The sequence below is a fragment of the Pleurodeles waltl genome, chromosome 1_2 (genome assembly GCF_031143425.1).
Source record: "Pleurodeles waltl isolate 20211129_DDA chromosome 1_2, aPleWal1.hap1.20221129, whole genome shotgun sequence".
Lineage (NCBI taxonomy): Eukaryota > Metazoa > Chordata > Amphibia > Caudata > Salamandridae > Pleurodeles > Pleurodeles waltl.
The window spans coordinates 1,148,788,282-1,148,812,552 of NC_090437.1; the positions used below are offsets into that span (position 1 = coordinate 1,148,788,282).

Sequence of the window (24,271 nt, forward strand, 5' to 3'; positions counted from 1 at the left end):
CACTCCAGAACTCAGAGAATCAAGATGCACCTGTCATTTCCTTGAGAATATGTGGAGAAACACCCTCTCCACAGAAGCCCAAAGCAACTTCAGAGCAGCCACTGCCACACACCACCAACTCATCAGGAGTACCAGAAAGAAAGCTATACAAGAGAGAATCTCCTCACATGCACACAACAGCAAGGAGCTCTTCAGCATCATAAAGAAGTTTGCCCAACCCAACAGAGAAACAACGGACATCCCACCCTCTGTGACAGACTCACCACTTACTTCCACCACACAATCAAGACCATCTACGACAGCTTCAGGGAGGACAGCCTACACGCAGAACCCCTTTTACTAAAACCCGACTCCAACAAGCCAACAATCACCAATTAGACCCCTCTCACCACCGAAGACACACTGAAAACAATGAAGTCCATACACTCTGGGGCCCCCATGGACCCATGACCCCACCACATCTTCAACAGAGCCGCGGACACCATTGCCCCCAAACTCCGCCTTACCATCAACCGCTCCCTAGCTGCCTCCTCTGCTGAAATTCAACCCTCTCTCAAGAAACCCTCGGCAGATCCCACCGACTACAAAAACTTCTGACCCATCTCCCTACTTCCATTTCCTGTGAAAGTCATAGAAAAAGCTGTCAACAGCCAACTTGCCACTTTTATCAAAGACCACAACATCCTTGACATCTCCCAATTCGTATTCAGGAAAAAACCACAGCACCGAAACAGCCCTCCTGGCTATAACAGATGGCATCTGCTCCCTGCTGGACAAGGGAGAGACGGCGGCACTCATCCTGGTATGCCTCGCAGTAGCCTTCGACACAGTCTCCAACCACGCCCTGATGTGCAGACTTCACGAAGCCGGCATCAGAGACAAGGCCCTCGACTGGATACAATTCTTCCTTACCAGCAGAACTCAATGAGTGAGACTCGCCCCCTTCCTTGCGAGCCCCACACCTACCACCTGCGGAGTTCCCCAAGGATCCTCCCTCAGCCCACTCTGCTCAACGTCTATATGGTCCCGCAGGCGTTATCGTCAGAAGCTACAGAATCAACATAGTCTCCTACGTCGATGACACCCAACTCATCCTCTCCCTATCTAATAAACCCAACACAGCCAGACACAACGTCACAAAGGTATGGAGGTAATCGCCATCTGGATGAGAAACAGCTGCCTTCAACTCAACGTGAACAAGACAAAAGTACTCATCATGGGCCCTGAAACCAATGCGTGGAACAACTCGTTGTGGCCAGCCACCCTCGGAAACCCGCCCACCCCCACAAACCAAGCCCGCAACCTCGGAATCATCCTGGACTCCAAACTCAACATGAACCACCAAATCAACTCAGTCACCTCCACCTGCTTCCGCACCCTACACCTCCTATGCAAGACTTTCAAATGGATCCCCATCGAACACAGAAAGACCGTCACACACGCCCTCATCACCAGAAGACTGGACTACGGCAACACACTCTATGCGGAATCAACAAGAATCTCACCCGCAAACTACAGAACATCCAGAACACTGCCGCCAGACTGGGCCTCGACCTACCTCGACACTGCCACATCTCGCAACACCTTTGCACTCTACACTGGCTTCCCATAGAGAAAAGAATCACCTTCAAGATCCTCACCCACGCACACAAAGCCCTCCACAACACCAGACCAGCCTACCTAAACAAGCGACTCAACTTCCATGCACCCCAAAGGGCCCTACGCTTAGCCCAGCTCTCCCTTGTTAAAGTACCCCATCAGGAAAAAACAGAACAGGGGGACGCTCCTTCTCCTACCTCGCAGCCACCACCTGGAACACCCTTCCACTCCACATCAGACAAACCACCCCCTTCCTCAACTTCACAAAGGAACTGAAGACTTGGCTTTTTTAAGACCCACCCCACCGGTGGATGCTAAACACCCCCCCACTCCTTGAGACCCTTGCGGGAGAGTAGCTGTGCTTTATAAACACTGAATGATTGATTGATTGAGTGTCAGACTCCCACTGTACACTTCGGAGCCCAAAGAAACATGCTACGGGGTACCCCAGGGATCCCCACTAAACCTGACCATCTTCAACATCTACTTGGCCCCGCTCACTAGGATCTTCAGACAGCATGGACTAAACATCGTCTCCTATGCTGGTGACACCCAGCTGATCCTCTCCCTGACCAACGATGCATCAACAGTCAAGAGAAATTTCCACAATGGCAGAAGAGCAGTTGCTGCCGTATGAAAGCCAGTTGGCTCTGGCTCAACTCAGACAAGACAGAGATCCTCGTACTTGATCCACACCCTCCACCTGGGATGATTCCTGTTGGACAGTAGCCATGGGAAACAACCCTACTGACCACGCACACAACCTGGGCACCATCCTGGACTCAATGCTTTCCATGACTCGTCAAGTCAACACTGTCTCTTCAGCCTGCTTCCACACCTTGTGGCTCCTTCGAAAGATCTTCAAGTGCATCCCCACTGAGACTAGAAGGACGGTCACCCATGCCCTGGTCAGCAGAAAATTTGACTACATCAACACACTCTATGCCGGCATCACAAAGAAGCTACAGGCAAGACTACAGATAATCCAGAATGCAGCAGCCAGACTCATCGTAGACATCCCCATCACAATCACATCTCTGCCCACCTCAGATACCTCCACTGGCTCCTGGTCGACAAACTCATCACTTTCAAGCTATTGACTCACACCTACAAGGCACTTTACAACATTGGACCAGACTACCTCAACCACCGCCTGTTGTTCTACACCCCCTCCAGGCAACTCTGATCCTCCCATCTCACCATCGGCTCCATCCCCAGAATCAAGGAAAGCACAGCTGGAGGCAGATCCTTTTCCTACCTCGCAGCCCAGACATGGAACATACTCTCTCTCAAACTCAGACAAGCTGCATCACTGAAGCAATTTAGGAAGGATCTCAAGACCTGGCTCTTCGAATGATTAGCAGGCCCACCACAACCCCTTGAGACCTGATGGGTGATAAGCTGCACTCTACAAGTACTGATTAATTGTTTGATTGAGCACTGGTTAGCAGTTGAAATGAATTTCAGCAGTAAAATAGAGGGAAAGATGCAAAAGACTTTGTAGGGAGACCATCCTAAAGCTGACATGTCTAGCAGCAAGGTATCTTTTATTTATTTTAGAAAGAGGGTTCTTTGCACAGGATAGAGCTAGCCCTCTTCTGTATACTGACTTGTATTGCGGCATTTATATAGCACTTACTATTATGTGAGGTCAACTGAAGTGCTTATCTACATAAGCATCATATTGCACCATGTAGTGTATCTGGTTGGAAGGGTGTTGTCTTTGTGGGAAGTGTTTCCATGTTGTGTTGAGGACCACCATGGTGTGGTTATCATGTTATAAGGTGCAGCAATGTGATAGATATAGAAGCATGAGGGATAGGCACACTGTTTATGATTTTTAGTAAGCTGTCAACTTTGAGCAGCTTCATAGGTTTCTATGGTGTTTCTCATGAGCATAGTACAAATGGCTGGCTCAATCCTTGAGTTTTTTTTCTTTTTTGATCAAATATTTAAAACCAAATATTTGAGAACTGTTTGTCTTGGACTAACTTGATTACCATTTTAACACCACTTTGAGTAAACTCCAAATTTTGTCCATAAATATTCAAAGTCTTATTCACCTAGTGCAACACTGAAAAGGTAAACACTATTGTGGCAGATAAAAAGGAGGCAGTATCCCTCCTCAGGAGGCATAAATGCAAAAAGGCAAAGATCCAAAAATAAATTACGACCTGACTTAATGAGGTACTCTAATCAGAGGCAATAATGAATACAAATGGTGCAGAACTGCTCACGGATATGAAAGCAAATGTGAGAACCATCAACTCAGAATGTGAAATTGGAGGTAACGGGGCTTACCTCATTTTTAATATGACTCATGAATACTTACGATCTATCAGGTGGCTCTCCTTCCTACTGGAGGGAAATGGAAATGCTTTAAACTAGTGATTGGAGGCAACACCAATTTAACAGTGGACCACATACTGAATAGGCAGTCCAAACATAGAGCTAGACCTCTTAGTATCTCACGTCCCTTCACCTTTTAGGTACGCAGTTATCTTTAGTGGTCACCCAACAATTTGCTATTTTTTCATTACCTCACCAATCTTATTTGCACAAAGAATATCTATTGCTTAGTGCAAAGCACTTCAGTTATATTCATTTGGTTATAATCTAACCAATAATCATTGCAGGTCATATTTGTTTTCGTTCATCTTTAGTGAATTTTGGAAACTAACTGATTGGAGAATTACTTGGGGTGATAATCTTTAAAAAAATCTTTTAAATTATTTTACTGCCAACTCTTATGGCTAACCAGTTCCGCATTTCTTTGGGATTCTATGTAGGCTCACAGTTTGTAGTTCCATCCTTAGTATTGTTGCTGAAGTGAACAAAACTAGGAAACACTCCCTCTTGTACATACATAAAGACATTTAGAGACTCATTTACAAGAAACTGACACATCAGCTGCGATGCGTCAGATTTCTTTTGCTGCCTAATGATGCCATGGATGCACTTTATTTACAACACAGAGCACCAATGACGCTACTTCAGCAATGAGAGGAGGGCTCACATAGAAAAAAGCCCTGCATCAGGTGTTACATTTTTGATGCAGTGACGCCGCAGAATGACGCAGTGAAATTTTGTAAATTTCACTGCATCACTTCTGTGTGGCTTTTTGCCTGGGAATGCCTACCTTGCATATCACAGCCGGTAGCTGGGACCCACGGGTGAAAAGTGATGCTGGAGGCCTCTAGTGTCACTTGTCAAAAATAATGATGCTGCAGTGGTACAAAGGCCTTGTAAATAATCATTTAAAAGTCTTCAAAAAATGTATGTTTCAGACATACATAAAAGTAAAAAGCTGGAATCATGAGCCTTATCAACTGGCAAGTAGATATAAGTATTTTAGGTTGACTTTCAAAAGGCCAAGTATGTTTGCGAAGGTGACAAGACTGCAAGACTAATGGCCAGTTATTTTACATTACAAAAAATTGACCTTTAATAACGCCATAATAATCTCATCTTTCCAGCGTTTTCTTATAACCACAGACTACAATTGAACTCCTTTCTGATCAAAATAGAAAATCTTGTTGCCATTGACTCACTCCCAACAGGCAAATCGTAAGGGCCAGATGACTGATATTTAACCATGTTTTGATTCATTAAAATATATGACATGATTTTGTGTATTTCTGAAAACTGTAGTAGTAGTACATTTATTATTTTCCAAAAGCATCCTTTTGGTTGTAATAATAAATGGTAGAGGTAGACGTATGTTGATCAAAAGGTAGCATTCAAGATAGAGGAGATCATTGTTTTTCTTTTTGTTAGAAATGGGGTCTCTGGTTGGCAGTCAGTTTACACTCTGTCCAAGCAAGGATCCTCACTCTAGTCGAGGCACTGGAGATACACACTCAGATAAGCCCTGCTCACCCCCTTGGTTGCTTGGCACAAGCAGTCAGGCTTATCTCAAAGGCAATGTGTAAAGTATTTGTACTAAAACACACAGTAATACAATGAAAACACTACAAAATGAACACCACACCAGTTTAGAAAAACAGGCAATATTTTTCTAATCAAACAAGACCAAAACGACAAAAATCCAACATACACAAGTCAAGATATGATTTTTTTTTTAAAAGAGTCGTACTCCATAGAAAACAATAGAAATATTGTTTTTACACAAAGTATGTGGTTTGCGTCAAAAATAAAGCCACACGGGCGAGTGTGCATCAGGAAAGTCAGCGATGCGTTGATTCCTTACTCGCAAGTGAGGCCGTGCGTCATTTCTTCTCTGGTCGGGTAGGCGATGCATCGTTTTTCTCTCCCGCAAGAGAGTGATGCATTGATTTCTGGATGCGGCACCTGGAATCTGTGCAGGTTCACATTGATTTTGACATCCAGCGATGATGCGTGTGAAATCCAGATGCAACACTGCGTGGGGTTTGCATCATTTTCATCACCCACAGGTAGGTGTTGCATTGTTTCTCCAGCCACGATGCAGGTGATTCGTTGATTTCCCAGCCACGATGCAGGTAGTGCATTGATTTCAGCCGCGAGGCGGGAGGCACATCCTTTTTACAGCCATGTTGCAGGTGGTCACACGGCTTCCTGTGCGTGGATTTCAGTCCTTGTTCTGCCAGCTTCACCTTTCAAGCGTCTAGGGATTGGATAGGGCACCACTTGGCAGGGCAGGAATCTCAGCAGATAGTCCAGGTGCTGGCAGAGGAAGTCTTTGATGGCCTGAGACTTCAAAACAGGAGGCAAGCTCAGTCCAAGCCCTTGGAGATTCTTCACAAGCAGGAATATAGCACAACGTCTTGTCTTTTTCAGCTTTAAGGCAGAAGAAGCAACTACAGGCCCACCCAGCAAAGCACAATCACAGGCAAAGAGGCAGTACTCATTCTCCAGCTCTTCAGCTCTTCTTCTTGGCAGAGGATCTTCTTGGTTCCAGAGGTTATCTGAAAATCTGAGATTTTAGGTCAGCTACGTAAAACCCTTTCTGCATTTGAAGTAGCCAAACTTCAAAGGAAAGTCTCTGTTGTTGACAAGATCTTGCCCTGCCTATGCCTGGCTCCAGACTCACACCAGGTGGTTGGAGACTGAATTGTGTGAGGGCAGACACAGCCCATTGAGGTGTAAGTGACCACTCCTCCCTCCACTCTAGCCCAGGTGACCCATCAGGATATGCAGGCTACACTCCAGCTCCCTTTGTGTCACTGTCTAGATGGGATTCACAAACAGACGAATTGTCAGTTTGACCTAGACAGGGAATACAGAGGCAGGCAGAGTCACAGAATGGTTTAAGCAAGAAAATGGCCACTTTCTTAAAGTGGCATTTTCAAACTAACAATTTAAAAAACAACTTTACTTTACCAAAAAATATATTTTTTTAATTGTGAGTTTAGAGACCCCAAACTCCACATCTCTATGTGTTCCCAAGGGGAAACTGCACTTAAAAGTGATTTAAAGGCACCCCCATGTTATACTATGAGAGAGATAGGCCTTTCAACAGTGAAATCCGAATTTTGCAGTATTTCACTGTTAGAACATGTAAAACACATCAGAGTATGTCCCACCTTTAACATATACTGCACCCTGCCCATGGGTCTACCTACGGCCTACCTTAGGGGTGTCTTATATGTATAAAAAGGGAGGGTCTGGGCCTGACAAGTGGGTACATCTGCACACACAGACACTGCAGTGGCAGGTCTAAGAAATGTTTACAGGGCTACTCATGAGGGAGGCACAATCAGTGCTGCAGGCCCACTAGTAGCTTTTGAGTTACAGGCCCTGGGCATCTCTATTGCACTTTACTAGGGACTTACTAGTAAACCAAATATACCAATCATGGAAAAGCCAATTAGAATTTACACAAGGAGCACTTGCACTTTAGCACTGGTCAGCGGTGGTAAAGTGCCTAGAGTACCAAAACAGCAAAGACATAGTCCAGCACACAGTCAAAACATGGGAAGCAGAGGCAAAAAAGACAGGAGAGAGTCTAACACTTTTCATGAGAATAAGAAATATACTTGAAATGAGCATAAGACACAGACTTGAAAGCATATTAGAGTTTGGGAATGTTGAGAGCTCCATTGAAGACAACTGAGTTGCAGATATCTATAATCACTGGTAAAGGCACTCTACAGTGAGTGCTCCAAAGTAAACAACATGCAATAGTTTGTTCAGAAAACTATGTATTGGTCTCTGTGTATGGTCTGTACATACTTTAGACAGCAAATATAAACAGAAAGCACATTAAGGGCCTCATTACTGTTTTGTTGGTCACTGGACCGCTGCGGTGGAGGTGGCGGTCTCACCACCGCGGGCCCGGCGATATAGGCCGCCGCATTGCAAGTTGTGGGGTATGGCTGAAGCCAAACCGCCACATTGCTGCCTGGCCCGCCAGTGCGGTTGCACCGATGACGTGAGCAGTGAGCTCCTCCCGGCCGGTGGCAGGCCTATGCCTGCCTGCCGGATTACAGGGCAGCAGACCTCCATGCAGCCCCCATCCCTCCACACACCTCCATGCACCCCCCATCCTTCCAACACTTGCAAACACCCCCCACCCAACCGCACAAATCCATACAAACACCCCCACCCGCTCTCCGACTGACATACACAAAATCCCACTCGCACTCACACATACGCACCCTCTCAGCAATCATTCACACTGCACCCCTCACCCCCTTAACGCATGCATACATTCACACACTTCCCCTCCGCTTATGCACACTTGCACAGACACCCCACGGACTCGCAGACTTGTACACAGACACCCCCACTCACTTGCAGACTTGCACACAGACATCCCCACTCTCATGCATTCCAATACACACACCTCCTCACTCACACCCCAAAACCCCCTTCCCTGCGCATACATGCAGACAGCCCCCCTAACCGCATGCATACATCCAGACACCTCCACTCGCTCACTCACAAACACGCACTCAGAACCCCCATTCGCACTCATACACACACTCAGACAGATACCCTCACCCCTCTGCATACAAATACACACACACATGCACCCTGACACAACCCCCTCCCCTCTGCATACATGCAGACTCACAAAGCCTCCATACACACATACATACGCACACCCATTCAGGCACACATACAGGCACACACCACACACATGCACCCAACACCGTCTTTCGGATCATTAGCTTACCTTTTCCGGCGGGGTGGTCGTCTGGGAGGGGATGGGTCCTGGCGTATTCCACTACTAGCACAGCACCGCCCACAGGACTCAGTCACGCTATATTACGCAAAACCAGGCTGATGGAGTCGGACTTCCGCCCATTAATGGGCAGAAGTCCAAACAGGACTCCTAATATGGCTGTCAACATACCGCCAACACTAGCGGTCTGTTGACTGCAGCTGCTTCGACAGTCAGCTTAACAGACTGACAAAACCGTTATGAGGCCCTAAATGTATTGTAGGGCTATGTTGATGATCCCTGACTAATATTTAAACACAGGTAGAAAAGTCAATTTGCATATGAATACTTTCCAGTTTTTTCAAAGCCCTAATTAGTATAATGTCCAACCCTACTGGTGACAAGCAAGTCCACAAACAGAAAGCAGTAAGGAAATGATGTACCGGTTTTATTCCACCCAATTTAAGGTAAAAAAAGGCCCAGCTGGAAATCGCCTCTATTATGTTTTTTTCAAGCTGAATAATAATTAGAAGGGTAAAACACGGAGCCTGTCTGACAGTGATTTACAACTCAAACCCACAGTTCTAAACTGGTTTACTTACGAAGCTCTGAACAAAATGAAAGGGACAGTTTGCAAGTCTTGCTGAACCTCTTTCAATTCAGACCTCACTTACTTTGTAAACTGGAATGGGAGCGCTCTGCAATATGTAACCACGATCAACATAACAGTGGTCTCTTATAATTTTATAAAATGTGATTATCGGTTGGTATAGCACGCATGCACTCAAAAGTGGACTGGTTTCTGTATGGGATACTCACGTCTCTCCTGGCTCTTGTGATAATTTCTTGTTATGAAAGCCCAATATCCATAATTATGTTGGGAAAGTGCCTCATATATTTTATTTTCATCCTCATTTACATTCAGTGACAGCAGGGTAGATGAGCAGCTCGAGCAGTCACTGAACTTAAATGCATAAATTGTAGAGAGGCCTCAGTGGCTCTTCTCCCTCACAATCCAGGTGGTGAGTTGCTGGGCCCATGCTCTAATAGCCTTATAGCCTGCCATTGCGGCTTCGGTTTAGGCCTTTAACACTGGAGTGGGCCTTTAATGACCAGGATAGCCCACAACGGCGGGCTATAAGGTTATATAACATAATGAAAAGTGAAAAGATCAAATAAGGGGCATATTTATACCCCATTTGCGCCAAATTTGCATAATTTGTTTACGCAAATTCAGTGCAAAACTAACTCCATATTTATATTGTGACGTTAGACCCGTCTAACGTCAAAATATTGGAGTTTGCACCATTTTTTTAGATGCGTCAGCCTACCTTGCATCAATAGGATGCAAGGTAGGCATTCCCATCTAAAAAATTGTGCTAACCCCGTAGCCCCATATTTATCCCCCTGTGCTAAAATGATACACGAGTGGGAGGAGGGGCTAAATAATGGTGCAAAGCTTGCTTTGCACCATTATTTAACACCTGGGTCAGACCAGGCATTAAGGAACCTTTGGAATCATTTCCATGGTTAAACACCATGGAATGGGTCCACAGGTGCTGTCCTCATGCCCCAGGAACACCTCCACCCACACCAGAGGGACACAGGAGGATGGGGAACCCCATCCCAGGTAAGTAGGGTAAGTAGAGGTAAGTATTTTTTTTTAAATTAAAGTGCCATCGGGTGCCCAACTTGGGGCCCCCTGCATAGCACAGGGTGCAATGGCCTTGCCCAGGGGACACTGGTCCTTGTGCTGGCCACTGGGGTGGTGGGCATGACTCCTGTTTTTTCTACAACAGGAGTCATGTGGTATGGATGGTTTTGCATCAGAAAATGATGCTGGGCTGGTTAGAGTCATCTTTTTTTACTCTAACCAGCCTAACGTCATTTTTTTGGAGCAAAACCGCCGTCTCCCTTACCGCCAGCCCCACCCGGCTAACGTAATTTTTTTTTTTACGCTAGCCCACCCTTTGTATTGGCTTGTGCCATTCCATAAATATGGCACCCGACTGGTGCTTAGGAATGGCGCAAGGCGGTGCTAAACTTTTTGGTGCAAAACTACGTTAGTGCAGTTTTGCACCAAAAAGTATAAATATGCCCTTAAGAGTCTGAGTGGAAGAGAGATAGCATATGAAGTGCCATGCTTGGGATTTAGAATGAGCACGAGGAACCAAAATGGAGATAAGAGGACAACACAGTGAGAAGTGAAAAAACAGAAAAAATATCAAAAAGTTGATGTTATCGAATTAAGTGAAAGAGTAGTTAGGGGAGGATAGCAGAGGGGAAAAAAAAGATTAAAAAAGGAATTATTGGGGTCACTACCTATTCAAAAGCTTATTGAAAACCTATTGGTAGGGCCAACTGATTCACCCCAATTACATTTTCAGTACATATCACCATTTTCACATCTTTTGCATTGAAAAGCTTTACTTTCATTTTTTTATGAACATACAAATTTGAAAAATTTGAATTATCGTTCCTGCCAGTGGACTACAAATACACTAATTATGCTCACCTAGTTAATATCATACATTTTTCACCTTGTTCTGACCTTCAATGGTTATTAAAAGGCAGGTGGTATAACCTCAACTATGAATACAGCACTTGTACACACATTCGTAGATGTATGCGCCCCTGCATGTTTTGGGGCATCAAAGCTATAAGTCTTTTTGATTGGGACATCTTCAGTGAATTAGATTGTCAGATCCCATTGGGTGGGGGCTCATGACAAACAGTGCTAGTTGAGGTCATTTGAAATTGGTGCTGTGTGGTCCATCCTATAAAGTCTCTGAAGGGGGGCAATTAGAACCCTTTCTACACTTGACTGTCAGGGTAGCAAGTTTGAGCAGTCACAGGGTTCCCTGGGATTTAGCCTGGGGGGCACAAGTTCTGTACTCAACAGTCAACTGGCAGACACATTAACTTAAAAGCCCAGCCAAGTGCTTCTCTTTATAAAAATGAATGTACTTTGTAATCTCGTATTAGTACAAAATAAGTATAGTACGGTATACAAGCATTGATCGAGGTAGTGTTTCTCTCTTGTGATGCTATACTTGCTGAATCCCCCTCCTGCTATCTCAAAACCAGGTTATGGTTGATAAACGTTTCCCCAAGCAATTTAAGAAAAATAATCAGTCTCTGGTGCAGATACTGATGCCCGCACAAGGCAAAAGCACAAAAACTGCCAAACTTCTTATAGACCCTATTAATGCAGCTTAACAAACCAGAGCTGACCTGACGACTGTCTTAGGAAAGCTTTTGTTCCAATTCAGAACGCACACAAAAATCGTCCCCAACGCGTGCAAGAAGTGTCTAATAAATGACATGCCTTGTCCAAAAATAACCACTCTGGAACACTCAGCAATCAAGCTCAGAACATAGCCATATCAGGTGCCCAGCACCAACTGTAGCACTCATACATTGGTCTTCTTGAAATCCCCTCTTTCAAGAAGAAATTACACCAAAGCAGTTTTTTGCTGGGCTTCCAGTGGTGTATGGACATCCATCACACCAGCCACTGGGACAACCTCTTTATTTGATACCTACAAAAACAGATTTGATAGCAAAGTGTGCAGGTACATTTTATACCATGAAGAGACCATGTCTCTGCTAAGTGCTACCTACTCTCGAAATTCCTTTTTAGAGCTATTCATAATCCTACATATACAATTGATATGTATTTTATATATTATTTGTATGTGTTGCACTGTTACTATTTTGACTTATGCATTTTGAGGGAGATATTGTTGACCTTTTTTTAGCTTGGCCGTTTTTTACTACAGGCTTGTATTAGTATTTGTGTTAGAATTTTAAAACCCTCTTTACAGGCCTTTGGGCCAGATGTATCAATATTTGGAATAGCGATTACCTAAGTGCAAAACTCCAGGAGTTTTATTTAGCATTTCCCAATGGCTCGCCAATTGACCTACTTCATTAACATTCATGAGATAGGACGCAATTTGCAACCTATTAGGAAAGCTAAAATCACAGGGATGGTGGCCTGCTGGGCTCAGCAGACCACCATGTCTGTGATTACTATTAAAAAAGCTATATGTTTTTTTAATGAAGTCCGTTTTCCCTAAAGGAAAACTGGATGCCTTTCAAAAAGAAAAATGAAAAGTTTTCTTTGCAGTTTTCTTTTCATTTTTAGACAGTAGGCAGTGGTCCCCAGGACCACTGACTACTCTTAAAAAAAGTTTATGCATGCATTCAGAAAGGGGAAGGGGCCCCTTGGGGACTCCTTCCCGTTTGGGAATGAGTTACCACATACTTGAAGTTGGTGGTAAACTGCGAATGTTTTGTAACCGCATTTCGGTAACATAACATTCCTACATACAGCTGCGACTCAGTATTAGGGAGGGACTCCCTTGACACGACCCTTCTTAATATCAAATCGGTATGTAGTCGCAAATTGGAATTCATACATACCAAAGTGCATTTTTGCAGTCACAAACACCCCGATTGGGCCACTTTCCACCACAAAAATGCATGATACATCTGTCCCTTAGTCTTTCTGAGTTCAACCCCCATTACAATGGAAACTGTACTTGATTTACTTTTCATCATCAAATGCACGTGCCCCTTCCAACCCTTGCCCTCTGCAGATCTTTCTTATGGTGGCAGAGGTCATGGCACCTTATTTGGCAGACATCTGTACTCTATCTTTGTCTCCCACAGATGTCCCTCCTTGTGGGAAACATGTTCATATAATTTCTCAAAGATTTTAGTGTCCTGTCTAATTTTAGACCTATATCTTTGTTTCCTCTTCAAGCTAAGGCCATAGAGAAGCATGATAACACTGACCTTTCAGCCTTCTGTAGTTGTATGAGCTTGCTAGATGAGGCACAATAGGGTTTTAGATATGATCACTGAGACCATGCTCTCGCCTGTTGGGGATGATCTTAGAACCATTTAGGACCAAGGAAAATTGTTTTCTGTGTTCCTGTTGAATATCGCTGTGGCCTTTTCGTATGCAGCATCTTTGAAGCTTCTGAGTCTGTTAACAAAGTTTTGTAGTGGCTTACATTTTTTGTTGGAGGGACGATCCAACCTTGTATATGTTTAGCCATTTACATCAGAAAACTTTACTTTGTCTTGTGGTGTGGTGCAGGGTCTTTCTCTCAGTGCCACCTCTTTTACTGTATATGTCTCCTCTTTGGCTGTTTTAATCACCCCAGGCTTTATTATGATGTTGTACACTGACAATGCACAGTTTATTGTTTCTATCTTGGATGACTTTGTTGACACCCCGAACAGTTTTTCAGCTCGCATTCCAGCCATGGCATCATGGAAGGGTAGCAATTTTTTCAAGTAGATCTTGGACTAGATGGCGATCTGTTGGGCGCTCACCCTTCTATTTGGTCTTCTGGTTGGTGGCAGGTGAGCTGCGGCCTGCGTCCTGTGTGAAGAATCTTGAATTTTACTAGACTCCAGTCTTGCTCATCAGATATCCTTGGTCTCATCCGTATGTTTGAGCAAACTTGATTCATCCATAAAATTCTGCCTCTTCTTCCTGTGTCAGCAACGAATACAGTGATTTAGGCCCTGATCACTTTCCAGTTAGATTATGGGAATTCTCTGTATTTGGGCCTCCTGTTCTATTTGCATAACAACCTGCAGATTATTCAAAATGAAGCTGGTCAGCAAAGTTTGAGCTTACCTGGCAAGGCGTCTGTATGCCATCATCGTCTGCTCTTCCACTGACTTCCAGTATCTAGTAAATGCTCCTATAAGAGCCTGTATTTTGTGTACAGATCCTTACAGACATATTTGAGAACCATGATATGACCTCACAGACCAGCTTGAGCCCTTCTCTCACCCTCTGCCACTGCCCTGCAGGTTCCGATAATCACAAAACCCTCAATTGGAGGCAATACACTTCCTTTCAGAGCAGGAACCGTTTGGAACTCTGTGCCGGAGTTCTTTAGATCTGTTCCTACATATTTTTATTTTAGAAAAAGTCTGAAAACGTGGCTGTTCAAAGTGTAATTACTGTAGTTATTGCTGCCTTGTCCTCTCAGCTTCAGGATGCCCCTTCTTCGGGTAGCATTAGAGGTTTATAAGTGCTGTTCATTCATTTATTCATTTTTACAGTATATACGCATATTATATGTAGCTATCATTAATGGATCTTGGTCATATTACCCACTGAGCCTGGTCTGTGAAATGTAAAACTGAAATGAGTAAATATTATGAGATGAAGAATAATTCTTCAAAAGAGGGAGTCAGGCTGTGACGTGGTCTTTTCAGCTTCTGCTGCACACTATATAAATCGTTATTCTAAATGTTTAGCTATTTTCATTGTGTAATTGTTTTATTTTGTATTTGTTTAAATTTATATTCGCTTCATTTGCAGGACCGTGCCTCATGGATCCCATATCTTAGCATTGTGGTTATTCTTGCTGTCATAGCGTCCTTCTGCCTTGGTCCAGGTAAGAATTTGCTTTTCCTGCATGGAAATGCTCATCTTCATATTTCAGGTTAGCTACCAGAAAGCGACTTTGAACGAACTTGACAGTACCGTGTCATGAAAAACACGTTGTACAGGATATGCTTTTTAGTTAGCAGATTCCCTAAACTATTTTTACACACCACTTGACATACTGAGATAAATAAGACGTTTCTCCAGAGCAGATCTTGTTTTACCGAACCACCTTCCACGATGACATATTTTTAAACCTTTGAACTAACTCCTTTTGGCGTTTAATGTTACACAACACATGAGATATGCAATATTCACTTTTAAGGTAGAAGGTTCCAATAGCAAGTATCACACTTAGAGCATTTGCACGGTCATTTAACCTACATTTACACAAATAGTAAATGTGCTTGAAATTTAAAATAATTACCTAGGGATCCTATAAACTGGACTCAATATGTGGCAGCAAAAAGGAGGTAGAGTTACCAACAGCAAGTGCTTAAAAAAAATAATAACTCTGCAGCAAAGAAATTGACAACAAACTCAAATGTGAAAGTAAATCTTTTCTGGCATATTTAATTAGTCCCCAACACGGTTAAGGTACCTGCTGCAGAGAGGTATGTGTGCTTAGTAGGGCTTAATAATAATGGTAAGAAAACTGGAGGTTAATGCGATCTTTGTTTTGTCTAGTCACAGTTTTAGCTCATCATAAAGTAGTATAGAGGGTTAAGTTACTTGCTGCAAACCATACAGTGTAACATCGAGCTCACAAATGCGTATTTTAGTTTAGGAGTGTACTGTTTTTGACACAAGGAATATTTTGTTGCTTGCAGTTTATAAGTTATAGTTCTAATATAGCACAGTCAGCTATGAACCAACATCAAGGAACTGCGTGCAAATTTCAAGGCATAGGTTTAGAATGTATTGATTTCTTTTCTCATTCTTTTGTTATTCTAAGTTTGCTAAAAAGTATTCTTTGGCAATAATAAAGTCTTGTTAGTACTGACAACCCCAGCCACCACCTTTCGTTCTATATCATGGCTTTGTGTTTCTCCAGAAAAAAACACTTTTAACAAATCATGCCTATCAGTATAAATTATTTGTGACTCCTTCACCGTGTAACCCTCATTGACACATAGAATTTATGATACACCGATTTGCACACCCCTATCATGTATTGTCTTTGTATAATATCTCTGTACTATAAAACACTTTGACACTATATGAGGGTGAAAATCTTTCTATACACTAATCTCTATAAAGGAAATTAAATAAAAAATAAATCAGAAAGTGCTATAAAGTATTAGTGCAACTACCCATAAAGGTAATTACATTTGGCATTCTCACAGTGCATGTATATCTCTTCCATGCACCAGTTGATCAAAGTCAAGGATAGTTTCTATTAAACATGTGTTAAGTGATAAGCTTAAGTTTTTATTTTCTTCCCTTGTATTGGCATCTCGGTGTAGGATCCACATAGCAGGCAGCTGTCAGGGCACTCACGAAAATAGATTTCGAAGTTGGTGATGTATCAGATCTTCAGTATGGAAAGGCAATCACGCCAACAATGGTTCAGGATAAATTTATTTCTTGAAGCAAATAGTTCATTATAATAATTGAAAAATGTCCTTGAAATTCATATACAATTAGCCACCACAGCCAACACGTGTTTCGTCCAACGAGAGATCACTCTCACGGACTTCATCAGGGCTGTAAAAGATGAGAACACAACTGTATCTGAGTTCATGTTATCCAAGAGAGACTGTAAAGAGCAGAAACTGTCGTGATGTTTGTGCGAGTCAAAACATAACATATGTGACTTAGTGTGCCAAAATTTGGACAATAGAGAATATTCTGAAATCCATTCATAGAGAGTTCACATCTTAAGTATTGACCCCCTTCCTACTAGAGTTTCAAACATTTAAAACTATATCACCATGTGATATTGTGTGAGGAGAGTTATAAAATAAGTGTGAACGTCACCAGACTGAGAAATTGAAAGAATATAATCAAAAATTATATAGTAAAAGAAAAGGAAAGAAACGGAGAGAGAGAGAACCATAGTCCCAAGTCAAAGTATGCCAAGGTATCTGGAAGACCGAGAATATTAGATAACAGTCAAAAACTAATTAGTCCCACAATCTAGTGTTGTATGGGAAACCCATCGAAAAACCTATAGAAACACAATTAGGAAACTAGAACCCCCATCAGAGCCGGGACATACCTTGAATCAGGTACGTCCTGTGTTAAATAGTAATCTTTTCACGGCTTAGACAATCTGTGAAGACAACCGTACGTATGACTATTATAATGCCTACTAATATTGTGAAGTCCAAAAAGCAACCCGTGCCACCACGTAAAATAATAATCAACCTGGTCGAATACTGACCTCGTTTGATGAACAGATTTGTTTCTCAGATTAAAGCTAATAGTGCAGGATTCTTTATACGTAGTCTGAAAGTAAAATACAGAATTCGAATGCCATCATTGCACCAATGCACGTCCGGAGACATTAAACCAACACCTAATTTGAAAGCGCTACCCAATGTTACACCTGAGTATAGTTATGTTCGAAAAACCACCTCATGAACACTCACCTTTATTCAAAAGTGCCAGTATCATATACGGGAATAAAGAAACCGTGGTCAAATCATCTCACGGCGTTCCCAGTAACCGAGAACTGTTTTCGTAGATCGAGCGTCTGAAGCCGACGCATTTATTCGTGATCACGCTATCCTAGGAGACATGGAAGACGGACTAGTAAAAGCGGACTGGGTGAAAAGGAAGGCGCCATCTTAGAAAGGAGTATTTCAAAATCTGAAGACAAACGAACCGGTACCCCTATCAGCGATCCAAAATATGAAATCATATCCATCCATATTAGTAAAAGAGATGACAAATAGCCATTAACAACAGCAAGTCAGTCTAGAAAGAAACCCTATACTCACACGGATATTGACCATTTTGGACATACTAACCACTAAAGCACACTATATAAAAGAGCAGCAACCGAGTTACCCTAGTCCTAGACACAGTTGCTGCTGCATTCAGCCAAAATTTGACAACAAGATGAAAACATATATAATGCTATATTATCCGCTACCTGATTTAACACGAGGATGATGCCACCATGTCTGACAGTGATTAGGGAAAAAAATATATATATATGTATGTTATAGTGGAAGACAGAGGAAAGACAATAAGGCAAGCACATGTGACGTGTCATCATTCATTATGTGTACAGAGCACACATAACCAAGAATCCAAAGGTATATAACCCTGAAAAACAGTTCTGAGAATATGCGTTCCTAGTAGTCACTATACAACATTATTACTGATAGTCTGCTGTGATACGTCATAGTTAGTAGAAAAACAACATAAAGAGAAGTATATATATTGTCCATTAAAACAAAAGTGTACCTTATGTAAAGCATCATACATACAATAAGCACCGTTTAACAGAGTACAAAGTATCGTCATATAGCTTAGACACAGTCCAGCATGGGAAATAATTAGCAAGGGACTCAACATGAAAGTAAACACAAGTGGAGAGCTTAATACACAGAGCAATGAGTATACATGTTGAGCAACCTAAAATATTATCCTATTCACCCAGAAAGTACTCCATTTCGAAATTGGTATTAAGCCCATCTTCTACCGCTCTGAGTTTTAAGATCCAATAGCATTCTCTTCTTCTGAGGGCTAACTCTCTGTTGCCTCCTCTGGGATCTTTATTAATACGGTCAAAACCAAAAAATTCGAAGCCACATGAGTCAGTTTGTTTGGGGCAGTGCCGAATATGGTTTACTATAGGGTATCTCTCGTCTTCTTGTCTCAGGGCTCTGAAATGTTCGCTAGCCCTAGTTCTCAGAGGTCTGATGGTGCTACCTATATAATAAAGACCACATCTGCAAATGACCATATAGATGACAAAATTACTATCACATGTGATATTATAGTCAATGTTGTATTGCCCACCAGTAGAGCTTGTGAATGCGGTGATCCTAGACCTGGCCCATCTACACATCCCACAGTGACCACATTTGAAAAAACCTTTACCACGGCTAGTGAGCCAATTATCTAGATTGGGTTTGTTGCGATAATTGGAACATAGAAAATTCTTGAGAGTTCTGCCCCTTCTATATGTAAAAACCGGGGTATCCGGAACTATTTTTTTAAGAACAGGATCTGCTGTTAGAATGTACCAATGTCTATTCATACATTTCCGTAATAAGTTAGCAGTTTTCGTGTAATTGGTGATACAACGAATAGCAGAATCTCTTGTTCTAGATTTTTTACCCAATGTGTCAGATCTTTTCAAACGCATGGCTCTTGTACGGGCTCTATCTATTACTCGGGTGGAATATCCCCGTGCTTTAAATCTCGTGCCCATGTCCTCTATACATAAGTCAAAATCCTTTTCAAGACTACAATTACGTCTGGCTCTTACCATTTCGCCAAATGGTATAGAATTGATTTGATGGACTGGATGTGCACTCCTTGCATGTAAAATAGAGTTACAAGAAGTACTTTTTCTATAGAGTCTGCTCTCAATTTTGTTGTTGCAAATAAAAACTTCTACGTCCAAAAATGGAATACTGGTCACACTGTGTTCTGAAGTGAACCGAATGTTGTAATCATTGTTGTTCAGATAGTTTATAAAGTTGTCAAGTTCTTGTAAGTCCCCTGTCCAGATCATGAGGCAGTCATCGATGTATCTGCCCCAATATAGTATATCTGAGACCCATTTGCTCCCCTCTTTACTCCAGATCTTGTTATATTAAAAAAATCCCATAAATATATTAGCGTAAGATGGTGCAAATTTAGACCCCATAGCTACACCACGTTTTTGGCGGTACCAATCATTTTTAAAGAGAAAAAAATTGTTATTCAAGATCAAATCCACCATATCTATTCACATTTGTGTATGGCCATACAGACATGCAGATCTCCTGTAAAGAAAATGACGTAACGCTCCTTTGCCTTGTTCATGGTTAATACTGGTATACAGGGAGGTCACATCTAGTGTGACTAGAATCATCCCTGGTTCCCAGGTAACGTCTGTTAATATACTAAGAATATGTTTCGTATCCTTAATATAAGATGGTAAATTCCCCACAATAGGCTGTAAAAAGATGTCGAAGTATTCTGACAGTTTTTCAGTAGGCCCACCAATCCCTGATACAATAGGTCTACATGGAGGAGAAGTAGGATTCTTATGAATTTTAGGTAGTATATATATAAAGGGATTTCAGGGTCTGTGTACCCGTAAGTACATGTATTCCTCTTCTTTAAGAAGTAACCGATCCAAACAATCAGGTATAAGCTTATTGATTTTATTAGCGAGTGCAGGGATAGGGTCAAATGCGATCTTTTCATAGCAGGAAGCATCTTCGAGTTGGCTATATATTTCCCGGTCATAATCTGAGGTATTCATAATCACAATATTACCTCCTTTGTCTGCCTCCCTGATGGTAATCTCCTCATTTTTCTGTAAGGATCTCAAATAACGCATTTCTATCTGGGTGAGGTTTTGATGCCAAACATGTTGGCGAGAATTATTTTGTACCTCTAATTTATTAAAGTCGTGCCAAACAACTTTAAAAAAAAGTATCTACACAGTTATCCTTAGTTAGTGTCGGTATCCAATCAGATTTCCTCCTCAGACCACTCGGGAGTGAGTCCGATGGGATATCCAGATCTGATAGAATACGTGTTATAGTGTTGGGATCCTGTTCACAATCCGCAATAGACAGGAGAGTAGCCGTATCATGTACATCCATGATGGACAAGTGTTGGTCGTCATTGTGACCCACAAATACGGTACTCGTGTCTGTGAAATCGGGGTGGTTGGCAAAGTATTTCCTCAACTTTAGACGTCTAATAAACTTGAAGAAGTCAATTTTTGTTCTCTGAAAGTCCCCAAAATCTCCCGGGCAAAATCCTAGTCCTTTACTAAGAAGCGTCAGACCGTGAGTTGTAAGTTCCAAATTGGAAAGATTAATAACATTGATGGAATCTCTATCAGATACACCTATTTCCCCCTGTTCCAAGATCTTGTTCTCATTCCTTTCCTTACGTCTGTATGCTCTTCCTCTACCCCCCCATCTGGTTTTTCTGGTTCTGCTCTGCGTCGACTTCCTTCCCATTGTCCCTGTCTTATTTGTTGGACCTCTGCTAAAAAAGAGGGAGTACCCTGTTGTCCTATCCTGTCCTGTCTGGAAATATTCGAACTTGCACTTGTATCACTAATGTTGGTAGATACACTATTCAGTGAAGATGAGGAGCCAGCATCATAGTTTTGTGGGGATTCATACTTTTTGACTAGGTGATCATATTTACGGGAAAATGTAAAGATCCTTCCATTTTTGTAATCTAACTCATCCTGCTTAAGTTTACGCGCTTTTCTTTGTGTGATCTCATTTTGATGAAGTTCGATAATCTCCTGTAGAATTAAATAATTTTTGGCAGTTGGTTCCTCCAAATTCATATTTTTAATCTCTAGTTCTAGTGCCGAGATTTCTGTTTGCAATCTAGTCACTTTTCTCTCAGAATTTTCTATAAGGATGTTCATTAGTCTAAGTGAACTTGACAACAATTCCTGTTCCCAACTGTCCAGTAGATCTGGATCAAGGTCGCCAAAAGTGGGAAAAATATGTGAAAGTAACCCTCTAGGTATCCTGTTGAGCTTTACATATTGTTTCAGGGTGGCCCCATCCCACCATTTGGACACCTCCTGTTTCTTTAGTTTTTCTAGTTTGAAGAACTTATCTCGGAGCCCCACTTTCTTTGAGTGTTGGGCACCGATTGAATGTGACTTAGGTATAGTTCCTGTCTGCTCTAAACTACCAAAGATATCTGCAGCTAATTTATCCCGATCCATATTGACAATATCAATTACAAACAAACACTGCAATCCAATTAAATAGTACAAATGGTCTGGAGCAACACCCCTATGTACAACACCACAAAGACAGACAAAAAGCAACTAGGAAGAAGGTCATAGGCAATGGGCGCTCACAGTGAGTCCATGTAGTAAAGTCCACTCATCAATTATGTCATGGTGCTCCTGGCAAGAGGATCTTCCTTACTCCTCCAGTGTTTCAAGGGAAACTGACAGTACAACAGGCAGCTGTCAGGGCACTCACGAAAATAGATTTCGAAGTTGGTGATGTATCAGATCTTCAGTATGGAAAGGCAATCACGCCAACAATGGTTCAGGATAAATTTATTTCTTGAAGCAAATAGTTCATTATAATAATTGAAAAATGTCCTTGAAATTCATATACAATTAGCCACCACAGCCAACACGTGTTTCGTCCAATGAGAGATCACTCTCACGGACTTCATCAGGGCTGTAAAAGATGAGAACACAACTGTATCTGAGTTCATGTTATCCAAGAGAGACTGTAAAGAGCAGAAACTGTCGTGATGTTTGTGCGAGTCAAAACATAACATATGTGACTTAGGGGGTCATTCTGACCCTGGCGGTAATTACCGCCATGGCGGAGGTCGGCGGTAGCACCGCCAACAGGCTGGCGGTGCACCGCTGGGCATTCTGACCGCGGCGGTTCAGCCGCGGCCAGAAACGGAAAGTCGGCGGTGTCCCGCCGACTTTCCGCTGCCCTTGAGAATCCTCCATGGCGGCGGAGCGCGCTCCGCCGCCATGGGGATTCTGACACCCCCTACCGCCATCCAGTTCCTGGCGGTTCTCCCGCCGGGAACAGGATGGCGGTAGGGGGTGCCGCGGGGCCCCTGGCGGCCCCAAAAAGAATTTCAGTGTCTGCGTAGCAGACACTGAAATTCGCGACGGGTGCAACTGCACCCGTCGCACCTTCCCACACCGCCGGCTCAATTCTGAGCCGGCGTCCTCGTGGGAAGGGTGTTTCCCGCTGGGCTGGCGGGCAGACTTTCGGCGGTCGCCCGCCAGCCCAGTGGGAAAGCCAGAATGACCGCCGCGGTCTTTTGACCACGGAGCGGTCTTTCGGCGGGAACCGCGTGGCGGGCGGCGACCGCCGTCCGCCACAGTCAGAATGACCCCCTTAGTGTGCCAAAATTTGGACAATAGAGAATATTCTGAAATCCATTCATAGAGAGTTAACATCTCATGTGTAGGATCCACATAGCACCTAGTCCGGATGAGACTTCAACAAAAAAAGGGCAGGTACCCCTTTTAGTGAGGCTTTGGCGTTTAGCCCAGCTGCAAACAAACAAACATATTTCACTTCCTACACATTCGTAGAAGATCTTAGCTATTTACTTTATTAGGGAGGCCTTTTGACTTGGAAGCACTTCACCATCTTAATCGGTTTGTTTTGATAACAGTGTTTATGGTTTATAGGGCGCAGTTATCCCCAGCTGTCCGACCGCTCATTTTAAACGTAACTGTGTTTCTTTAACTAGTACAGTAAAGCGAAACTTACCTTATGATTATGGGTTAATACACAATAGTTCTCGTCCATTAGAATATGTATGTCTCAATATGCCGTCGGCTTGAGCCGGTATTCATAGTAACTCGAAAACGTTCTATAGGCGGGTGCCTTACAGTGTATAAGCTAGAAATTTGAGCAGGGCTCTGATTTTCATCCTGTATGAATTACCATGCGATAACGCTGTCCGGAGAAACAGTTGTAGTACACGTCTGAGGGTAATCTTACCAACGATTTTCCAGTTTCACAGGATTCCCTGCAGAAACAGAGATGTATCTGACATTTGCACAATTTATCTTGTTCCAACCTTTTTCCCTTGTACAGATTTAATCGGGCATTAGTTGATTAGATGTGCAACGGGGAAATGTTGCATTTGTGATAGTACTGCACAACCCGGGATATTCGAACGAGGCGCAACGACTGTTGGCGCATGATCCTAGTATTTCTAAGCGACATAGACAGAGCACCACTCTCGTTCCTTTCCTACCTGAATACAACACTGAAAGCGTGTGTGCCAGCCACACTATTTGTAAGAATCACCTCCCTTTTGGCTATACAGATATTGTGTAAAGTTATGTGATATCAGGTTTTTATTTCCTATCAGTTTTCATGATGTAATTGGCAGGATTTCCGATGAAAGTATGTTGTGGGATTTGCAACTATACTGCCTTAGAGAAAGATATCATTTTCATTTTGCCTAAGTCATACGACATAAGT

General features: G+C 42.7%; 1 protein-coding gene across 3 annotated transcripts in view; it reads left to right on the forward strand.

The window, feature by feature from the left end:
• Positions 1-24,271, forward strand: part of SLC2A9 (solute carrier family 2 member 9) — a 1,837,553-nt gene that overhangs the window by 1,247,092 nt on the left and 566,190 nt on the right. For all 3 annotated transcript variants that reach the window (XM_069202834.1, XM_069202850.1, XM_069202841.1), the window contains exon 11: positions 15,063-15,138. In XM_069202834.1, coding sequence (XP_069058935.1) covers positions 15,063-15,138 — 76 coding nt within the window. The remainder of the gene's footprint in view (positions 1-15,062; positions 15,139-24,271) is intronic.